Raw genomic sequence first — 11295 nt, 5'->3', positions numbered from 1 at the left:
TAAAGGTTTTAAACCACACACACACACACACACACACACACACACACACACACACATACACACAAGTATGCACATACACATATGCTCACAAATACACACATGCACACAAATATGAACACAAACATACATATACATTTTATTTATTCTGCTATTAAACAGAGCCACATAGGAAGAGGAAAATATACTGAAAACAAATCCATATTTTACTTATGGCTACCTCTGAATGATGGAATAATGATTCTCCTTTATAGTTTTCTATAAAACTTATAGTTTCTATAAAACACATTCTCTTTCCTCATGGAGAGCCTATTGGAACACAATGCCTGAAATAAATAAGTGTAATATTTGGGGGGAAATCCAGTTTGTTATGAGGGATCAGAATAGATTTAATTCAGATTTAGCTGACCAAGCAAGGCTTCCTGAAGGAAATAACATAAACTAAAACTTGAAGGAGGAATTAGCCTGACTTGGTCTTTTATTAAAAGAAAAGGAAGAAAGAGAGGGAGGGAAAGAGGGACAGAGGGACAGAGGGACAGAGGAAGAAGAGGAGGAAGAGGAGGAAGAGGAGGAAGAGGAGGAAGAGGAGGAAGGAAGAAAGGCAGGCCAGCCAGCCAGTGTTGCTATTCTCACACTGAAATATTCAAATGTATTTCACTTTCCATCATGCTGTTTCACCCACTAAACATCAGTTGAAAAATTCTTTTAACTTACTTATTTTTAATGGCTTTCACAATGTTGATTTAGTTTGAGTACTATGATTCTATTCACACTAGACACTGACTAAAAAGATAATATTACAAAAAAAGAATTGCCTCACAAATTATGTAAAGCAGCCTAGCACTGAGAGAAACACCTTAAATTGTCCTAGATAATAAGGAAGATAAAGCCAATCAAATTCATTTGCCATTACATCTTTGTTTCAGCGAATCTCATTTGGTACAATAATACCTTATACTTTCAAAGCCCTGTTGTCAGCCATGGCCAAGCCTTATCTCTATTGGGAAGATCTGAGCAGAAGAGAGGACTATGGTAAAGAAAATAAAATACACTGCCCTTTGCTTAATTTTCAGAAGTTATATAAATGATATGCCTTGGCTTCAGACAGAACAAAACCCTCCACTCTTTAAATGGAATATTATAAAAAATGAGTATTATTACTCATATTCCAATATAACATAAAATCCATTTGAATGAATATGTGGCAAGTGGGTGATACAGCACATTCCTCACTATCATTAGCTCATGCTCTTCTTGCCCATCCGAGAAACAACCGTACTCAGTCATTCTGCAGGATCACTACGTAGTGGCCACATATTAATCCATTTCTTGGTCCATTAAAATCCTCAGAGTAAATAGTCTGAAGGCTTCATCCTACAACAACTGACTGAACTCAGATAACATTTTCTGCTTGAAACACTGATTTGTTCTTTTCAAAAAGTGGGGGATGTGGCTGCTCTATCTGGCTGTTAAGAATCCACATGGAAGGTGAAAGTTTGAAGGGTGTGCCTTGAAAGTTATGTGAGTTAAGTATTAAATAACTTTTTAGTTATAGCAAAAAGTACAACGCTTACAGAACAGATTTAGGTAAATCACCTATCTTTACATGTATTTATTTTCTCCTCTTTACCTTTTAGTGGAACAACTACTGAGCATGTGAGATTGTGTACCTTTCTTCTGAAAAAAGCCTAAATGTTCCCAAGGAATATACTTGAACGTCACTTTTGATTTTTTTTTAAATTTATCTATAAAAGATAATTAAAAATCAAAAGAAAGAAATTCAGTGCTTAAACATACTTTTCAAACATGCTACAAATGAAAATCGTTCACCTCAAAACCAAGATAATTAGAAATACTAACATGAAGGGTGCATTGGTGGCTCAGTCGGTTAAGCATCTGACTTTGGCTCAGGTCATGATCTCGTGGTTCATGAGGTCAAGTCCTGGGACAGGGTCTGTGCTGACAGTTCATATCTGGTGCCTGCTTCAGATTCTGAGTCTCCCTCTCTTTCTGCACCTCCCCTGCTTGTGCTCTGTATCTCTCTCTCTCAAAAATAAATAAATATGAAACAAATTTTTAAAAAATTTAAAAAATACTAAAATGAATTTTGATATCATGTACATCTCAAAGATTCTCAAAGAGAATGGAGGTTACAGGGGTAATTTAGATTACACAATATGTGGAATAGCAGAGTAAAGATGGTGCATTTCATGTCCTGTGGATTTGGAAAAGCACTAAATGAAAGTTACCAACCAAAGATGTATTTTTAATCCTAATGGCAATGGAGGGGCTCTTAGCCTATATGTAAATAACATATTTTGTGTATATTTAAAAAAATTATTGAGCCATTTTAAGAATTTAAATGTTAGGATGAAACATTTTTAAGATCAAGTGAGTAAATAAAGTTTTTCTCTACCAAAGTACATAATGTTAAAATCACTTAGTCATTCTTTTCCTTTTAATGTTTTTTTATTTATTTTTGAGAGAGACTGAGAAAGAGTAACTGGTGGCAGAGGGACAGAGAGAACAGGACGCACAGAATCTGAAGAAGGCTCCAGGCTCCAATCTGTCAGCACAGAGCTCCACGTGGGGCTCGAACTCATGAACCCTGAGATCACAACTCAAGACAAAGTCCAACGCTCAGCCGAAGGATGTGCCCTACTTAGTCATCCTTTAACCAGAACAATGATTACAAAGCAACATTCACTTTCAGTATTTTCAAATTTGATTAATCCTAAGTGTTTATGACTGTATGTACATATATTATATATATATTAAGCAAATTAATGTTTGTTGACTCAATTAAAATTTACTGAATGTATATTAAATATAAAATCATGTTTTTTTTAAAAAATGTTTATATAATCATTTAGGCAAGAAGTGTGCTTCAATAAGTCCATTAAATATGAAAATAATTTTAAGCTCATTTCCCTGTTGGTGCTGCTGACATTATAAGAAAGAAACTAATCATCTGAAATGATGCAGTCTTCGGTTTGAATGATTAGGCTGTCTGTCATGTTTATATTAGTAGTGTTATAGTCTACCTTTCACCTGGATTCTTCTAAGGCCTCCAACCCCGTCTATTTGGCAACACCGTTTTCTCAAACTTGTAGTATCATTCTAATATTCAGAGATCTTGCTTTATTCAGATGGAAGGAACATATAAAAGCAGAGGAAACCAAAGCATGTCAGGAAAGAGTCACCGCTCTTAACCAAGAAAAGAAACTCAATCAAGAGGATTTCAGTAGTAGACAACAAAATGCTGTGGGAACAGCACCACAAAACTGTATAATGAAGTTCACTTTTAAGTTAAGGAAATAATTTTGAGTGAATAGAATTGTCAGTATGATAGGATGAACACTGATTGCTCTGTGTTTTCTGAAAACTTTTGGCTAAATTAGAGAAAAAATCTAGAAAAAGAATTTAGAAGAATATAATTCTTGAAGGCTACCAATCTGAAATCTGAATAGCTACAAATAGTATTCCTTTACATGACATACTTGGTTTTGACCAAAAATTCTCTAAAGACCAAGGACAGAAGCAGGCACAACTTAACCAAGCAGATTCTGCTGACACTGGGCTACAGTCCTGGGGTGCCTGGGATGTCAGGGCAGGTCTGCTATGTTCTAAGAAACAGAGGGGTCTGAGGCAGTAGCTAATGTGGTGCAAGAAATATAGAAATATACCCTAACCTACCATACCTCCTAGTATGGAATGTTGGCCTATGGTATAACACCGTAGAAAAATAGTTCCTCTGCATACTTATTAAAGATGTCCATCAAAGTTAAATAACTTGGCCATTCCATTCATTGATTTTTCAATAAAGATGATATCAAGGCTTGGGAATGTGATTTTAGAAAAAGCGTTTTAACTTTTTCAAGCACAAAAGCCAATGAAGCCACAAAAACAAGTTCTGAATCTTGAAAATTGATTCAAAAATAAATCAGATAACCTGTGAGAGTCTTTGAGACAAGGTACACATGAATTCTCCCATGCTGCATCCAAGTTATGAGCCCTTTAGGGCTATTCTCTATTTCAGTTGATCAGCCACAAGTTTGAGAACATGGACATCTTATGGACCCATTCTTGTGAAGACAGAAAGGAGTACTTATCCACATGGATATTAACAGCATAGTTCCTTTGGAGAGGGAATAGCACCCCTTTTTTGTGTATGTTTCAGACTTGACCTTCTTCTGACCTTGGAATTATCTGGTTTGTTTTCCTCTGTAGCCAGGTTCTAAAATAACACAGCTGTAGGCACCAGAAGAGATTGGTCAAATAGCCCACCCAGAGGTGCCATAATAAATGGAGATGGAACTAACGTACGCAGCATTAAGCAAGGTTTGCCTTGGCACCACTGTCTCCCAGGAGACATCTAAATGGCAAGTCAGAAGAAAACATAGAAACAAACAAAACAATATGAAAAACAAACTTGGGGAGAGGCACTCTTTAGAGTCAAATAAAGCCAAGCATCATAAATTTCCTAGGGGCCAGGACTACTAAGACAAAGAGACTGAGGAACATTGCTAAAGAATGTTGTAGGGATTTTCTTTCCAAAAGGGACCCATGCACCTGTTGATATGTTTTCCAGGCCCTTGAATGATAACAATTTATGAGGCTATTAATACTAAGCCCAAGATTTATCAGATGTGCTGTTTGTCTTGTGGCCAATATAACCTCATAAAATTTGGGTTGCATTGGGTTAAAATGAGTGTTCTGCTATTGGAGTTATTCAAAGCATTTAAATTGCTTAATCCCACAAGAACGGTGCAGTTAGCCTGCCTATCAGGGAGAGTCTTCAGGGATTCCTACCAGTTGCAGAGCCAGGCTGGAGGGGGCAGTCCATTTCTGGATGAGGTGAAATGGAGGCAGCAGGGGAGGAATGAGTCCTGGAGACAAGACGATGTTTCTCTAATCCATCCATGCCAACCACAGCCAGCTGAGCTTGGCGCACTGAGAGCGCACGTGTGTGCTGGGGCTCCAGGAAGGGCTGTTGCCAAGAAAAGAGCACAGTAAAAAGAAACATGAGACAAGCATTGAGGGAGACACTGAGAATGACGTGTAAACAAATTAAGTTCATCAGGTCAGAGACATAATAAACGGTGTGAAGGAAAAAGAAAAAAAAATAGAGAAAGGGAGAGAAAAAACAAGATGTAGTCAATAAATTCATTCCACAGATGTTTTCACACTGACTGGCAGGGCCTGTCTGCCTGGCTAAGGAGGAGGTGATGGCAGGAGGCCTGTCAATTTGAACTGATTGAAAGAAACAGACCTTTAACCTCAAAAGGAACATCGACTTAGACTCATTTCCCATCTTGATAACAACATTTGAATAAAGTTCCAGAATTGTTGCAACACAAAGTGGGAGAACAATGCAGCTGTTTTCAAACTGCCAATAAGGCTCAATTCTGAAAATTCTATCTTGAATTTACTCAGTAATATTGGTAATAAAGTTTATGGGAGCCTAAAATTACCAGTTAAATGGCTATATTTTAATAGCTTTCAGTCTATATATAGAGCAATGAAATTTTTCATAGGTTGAAAGGTTTAATCTCTATACGATAAAGGTTTTGTTTTTTTAAAGAGTATTAAGTATAATCTCAGTGATTTAACAATGTTAACATTTTTCATACTTAAGTTATCAAATCAAAAGCCAAAGTTTGGAATTCCTGGAAGATTTATTTAGTCCATATATCTGTCTCCAAAATAGTCTACCTCTAAAACACAGACAGACAGGTGATTTAACTATCAATATTACATAATGAATATACTTCTTCTTCTTCTTCAAAATCAGGGAATTCCCAACTCTTGCACTGCTTTTTATGCTTCTTTCCTTTTCTGTATTCTGAACAAACATGGAAAGTGACTGGACAGTGATACATAAGATGGTTATCACAACCCGTAGAAACTGATAGGCCAAAAGGTTAATAAAGTATTTTAAGTATAAGACTAATTCCTATAATTTTAAAATTTTACATGCATTTCTGCTTTGATCTACCTGGCTAGCATTTACTCTTTCCAGACTTGAGGCAAACATCACCTTTTGTTATTAAGGATTTGCCTTATCCTTCCTATTAGGTTAGGTACGAGAGCCCATTATTTGTGATACTTTGTTTCTAGGACAAGTCTTATAATATCCTAAGTGTTCAAATTGCCTACGTAGAAAGCTAACAAATCTACATACAACATAACTGCACCCAATGCACACTGTATGGTTTTATGTCATTATAACTTTCTCTGTGTATGAGTTAAAGCCACATATAAGTATATAAATTATGCTTATGAATATATAATTATAGACAACAGCCAAAGACTGCCCAACTTTTAAAAAATTAATAATCATTTAAAATTAACTTTAAAGTAAGTGGTAATTAATGGATTTGTATATATTGTTACTGTTGGATACAACAGCAGAATAACTGAATCATCAATCAATTGGAAGTCATCTGTCACATGCTCAGGCTTTGGGCACTGACTGTGATGATAAGGATGGCTTGGTCAGGACCTAGTTCTAGTTATAATAGTTTTAACACTGCGACAGAAGTCTAACATTCTTGTTTTCTTGCATGCTTCCATCTACAATGCCCTGAGGATACAAAGTAAGTTTGACACAGTCCCTCCTCAGATGGAATTTATCATCAGAGGAAATGCAGATATATAATCATGACTTGGGGAATTTTCTACTGGGAAGAGGGGCTTTTCTGCATATGATCTAAAATGCATGAGTGAACATATAAACCTGAATGTCTATAATATCCATCCCTCTGTCTCTTCCTCCTATAATGTCTTTACCCCTCATCTAACCTAATGCAGAAGGCCCTTGATCGATCACCCTGTTTCTAAGACAACCCATCCTATTTCTTTCTGTAAGAATTCTCTTCCTAAAGCGCTCCTGTAAGCAAGAAATTGACACAAAATCTCTGAAGGAAACTAAAGTTTAAACAACTTCTCCAACCTGGCTTTTGGGCTCTCTTTGACCTGAGGCCAACCTGCATTCTCACCGTTAGGTCATCTGTTCCCTTTCCAAGTTCTAGACCAAATCCTATCTACTGTATAACAAATCTCATTCCGAGGGCTGCATTTGGACTGTCATGAGCCCTGGGCACTATTGCCAGTTTTGGGTTCCTGCCTCCAAAAAAAATTATTAAAAATTATATTCTATGCTTACATTGGCATACACTGGATTTTTATATATTATATTAATTTTTTATTAAAAATTAAAATTTAAAACATTTTCTGGGCACCTTAAAATGTCATGGACTCTGGGCTCAGAGTCTACAGTGTCCACAGATACAGTGGCCCTGGTCATTTGTGTTCCACCAATCTTTTGTGGATCATCCCTCTGGGTGTTTCTATGAAGCTGCACATTCAGCAATCATGCACATCCTCTAAGAAGTTGTAATTTTGCGGAGAACCTTTTTAAGCTCCCATATTAAATGTACTTTCACTTTCCATTACATTCCCAATACACTTTGTCTTTCTTTCTCCTTCTCCCTGCCATCAACTTTTATATATTAGACTTACTGCATACAATAACCACTTACTGAGTTTATACTGTGTGCCAGACACTTTGACGGTGTGTTGAGCCTTTTGAAGGTTCATTGCCTAGTCAGGATACAGATAAATATTTCTGAGTATAATGTAATTATAAATATAATGAGTGCTGTATAGGATAAATTCAGAGTGCCATAAAAAATGTAAAGAAAAATCTGATATAGAGGTTGAGGGAACTTCCATCTAGAAATGTGATGTTTAATTTAAGATGTGAAGGGTAAGTTAAATTAGCCAGGTAAAGAGTGAGAACAAGCTCTTGCTCCACTGTGTGTGAGAGAAAGAAATTATTACTGCATGTATAGTACTGAAAGTATTTTGAACTATGGATTAGATCTAACTTATCTATGTACTTATATTCTGCTGCACTGTATATCTTGTTCATATGCTTTCTTGAATCCAAATAATTATCTGTGCATTGAAAATATGCAATGTATTTGGAAGTTAAAGGCCAATAATATACCATGTTTTAGATGACTGAGGTTACTGGTTTTTTTTCTCTTAATGAAAGAATCAATAATGTAAGACCTCCATATAAATAATCTCACTGCATTCCTTCTTTTTAAATAAAGTATATTTAGGGGTGCCTAGGTGGCTCAGACAATTAAACATATGATGTCGGGTCAGGTCACCATCTCATGGTTCATGGGTTCAAGCCCTGCATCAGAGTATGTGCTGACAGCTCAGCTGTCAGCTGGGAGCCTGGGGCCTGCTTTGGATTCTGTGTCTCCCTCTCTCTCTCTCAAAAATTAAATCAACGTTAAGAAATTTAAATAAAATATATTTATTGCTTATTTGAGATTCACAGGAACGCTTTGAGATAACTGAATAATAGTTTGCTAAGTCATAAACATGAAACGAATGTTATATCTTAATATATAACTTCACAATCAAGTACGCAAAATCCTACTTATCCAATCTCTACTATTAGGAATATGGCAATATAGATAAGAGACAAATAATTACTTGTTCAATAGTAGTTATTTGTCACATATAAGTGTTCATCCAATATCTACTGTACATGCGAAAGGAAAGAAATCCCATGCTGGGCTGTGTAGACACGGAAGTAAATTAACCACGGCTCCTGATCTTGTGTGTTAACATTCCATATTCAAGCACTTATCCCCAGTTGGTAAGTTCCATAAGGATGAAATCTTTGCCTATTGATTCAGATATTCCACTGCAGTGTTTCAGATGCAGCCAGTGTTAATAAATCTACGAGTAAATAAATAGGAAGGAGATACATAGCCATCCTTAAGATCACACTAGAAGGATGAGATAAAACAAGAAAGCATATTCTAAGCAATCATAACATAGAAAAACAAAAAAAAAATGGCTAGTGAAAAATATGAGAAAATAGAGACCAGACTAAACAATTATCAAAGGACAATACTATGAAATCATTTAGGGTTGGAGCCAAGAGATAATGAAGGAAATGAGTGATTTGAGAATTATTTTTCCTTTGTAATTTTATGAGGTTTTCAAACTTTCTATGTATCACCCATACTAAAACTGTCATTAAGAAAAAATGGTAAATGGTTTTAAAAATAAACAGTCAAAACTTGGACATAAGGGCAGACATAGGTCAAGTATTTTTGAACCTTCTACCAAAAAAGGACTAAAGAGGACTAAGCCTCTTCTATTTCAGATGTATCTTACTCCTCAGCAATGAAAAGCTTTCTGCTTAAGGCTGAAAACTGAGATAGCTTTTTTTTTTTTAATTTTATTTATTCTGAGAGAGAGAATGAGCAGGGGAGGGGGAAGAGAGGGAGAAAGAGAGAATCCCAAGCAGGTTAGAGTGGAACCGGATATGGGGCTGGAACTCACAAACCCATGAGATCATGATCTGAAGTCAAATGGCAAACTGACCGAGCTACCCAGGCACACCTCAGTAGTATTTTTGTGTTGTAGCTGGAATTGACTGATGTGTTTCACTAAACCTTTTTTTTTTTCCTATCAGCAATTTTAATGAGATAATTTTGTCCATGGTTATTCTCCATACTTTTAAGTAAGTACAAACTGAACGTTTCTCTGTCGCATTATCAGAAAAATAAAATGCTGAAGAACACAAAACCTACTGCTCTTAAAAATCAGATGGATAACCAAATTAAACTTTATTGAGCTGCACTGAAAAATCTGTCATGTCCATTATATAAATAATACCCTCTCCCCCTCAAAAAAGCCTTTTGGTTAAAATAGCTTTTAAATATACTATCTTCAGGCTATTTCTTAAGCATACCTTCTTTTTTCAGGTGATTTAACTGGTAATTTGGTTTTGAATGGTTACTTTGCCAGACTGTCATTCTAAGAAATTCTCTCAGGTTAGTAAGATCTGTGAGACAGTCTTTTCTTTTATGAAGTTACGTGGTCTAAGGCCACTATGCCTGAACATCATCAGTCTCCTCCCACTGATAAAAACTATAAATTACTTTCACAGAAGAGTTACCATGCATCTATTTTATAAATTCTTCAGTAATGCTTAATAAGACATCAATGCCACTGAGGCCCAGGGCTTTCTAAATATGGGAGACAGGCATTACTGTCTATTTGAAAGTGGGTAAGAAAAGGTCTTGAAGTTCTCTGTATGACAAGGATAATATTCTTAGAGTAAAATATTTATTTGGAGGTGGCTTGCTAATGGAGATTATGAGGTAATAAAGCCCTTGGGCAGAAGCAATGAAAACATTCTATGTTTTTTTGTAATTTTTAGTTATGTTACTGTTTGCTTTTGTTTTGTGTTCTTGTTGTCATTGCTCAGGGACCTATATGGCTTCAGGGTTTTCACTTTGTCCTGGATAGTAACATTTGCTTCCAGACATGCGGGTGGCTGCTCATTATGTGCTATAATCAATATTATTATGCAATTCAGCAAGAACAAATACAGAAATAAGAATTTAAGTGTTTAATCTTTGAAATAAGCACTGAAATAATCAGAATTATTTGAATTAGTCTATTAAAAGATATGACCTAAAAGTAAAAAGATCATGGGAAAATAATCTTTTAAAAGGTAATAAAATTCGATTTCCAAAGCCATTTCTTTAAAGAATATATGTTCCTTATTTTTTGGCATTATCAACAAGTTGAATTTTTGGTTTCACAGTGTTTTGAACTTCAGAAATCTTGTTTTTCAGAAAATTAGAATCGTAAATATCCCTAGAATTTATCTTGTAAAATGCCAAGGGCTGGTGGAAATTTGCATGTTCTTAAGTCTTTGTATTATTCAGGATGGGTGTATAAATACTGGTTAACTTTAGTCTTTTTAAAACGAAGCATGCATGTTAATAATTTAAAAGTCGCTTAAATAAACAAAAATGATGTATAACTTTAAAGTATATAAAGAATTTTGGAAAAGAGAAGGGAACCCTCTTGCATTGTGGGTGGGAATGCAACCTGGTGCAGCTGCTCTAGAGAACAATATGGAGTTTCCTCAAAAAGTTAAAAACAGAACTACCCTATGATCCAGCAATTGCACTACTAGGTATTTACCCAAAGAATATAAAAATACTAATTCAAAAGGATACATTTTACATGGGTAAAATGGATAACGGGGATTTCTGTGGGGTACCTGGGTGCCTCAGTCAGTTAAGCTTCCAACTCTTGATTTGGGCTCAGGTCATGATCTCATGATCGGTTTGAGCCCTGCACCAGGCTCTGTGCTGACCGTGTGGAGTCTGCTTGGGATTCTTTCTCTTTCCCTCTCTCTCTGCCCTTCCTTCTCTCTCTCACTCTCTCTCAAAATAAATAAAC

The 11295-nt window shown here is 35.8% G+C and overlaps 1 protein-coding gene across 1 annotated transcript in view; it reads right to left on the bottom strand.

Annotated features, from left to right (window-relative positions):
• HDAC9 (histone deacetylase 9) overlaps window positions 1–11295 on the bottom strand; it is a 912954-nt gene that overhangs the window by 285054 nt on the left and 616605 nt on the right. Inside the window, exon 15 of the mRNA XM_029929772.1 lies at window positions 4810–4987. Coding sequence (XP_029785632.1) covers window positions 4810–4987 — 178 coding nt within the window. The remainder of the gene's footprint in view (window positions 1–4809; window positions 4988–11295) is intronic.

The sequence above is a fragment of the Suricata suricatta genome, chromosome 2 (assembly GCF_006229205.1).
Source record: "Suricata suricatta isolate VVHF042 chromosome 2, meerkat_22Aug2017_6uvM2_HiC, whole genome shotgun sequence".
NCBI lineage: Eukaryota > Metazoa > Chordata > Mammalia > Carnivora > Herpestidae > Suricata > Suricata suricatta.
Note: the sequence above shows the minus strand (reverse complement) of the source record. Positions and strands in the feature narration are given on the sequence as shown.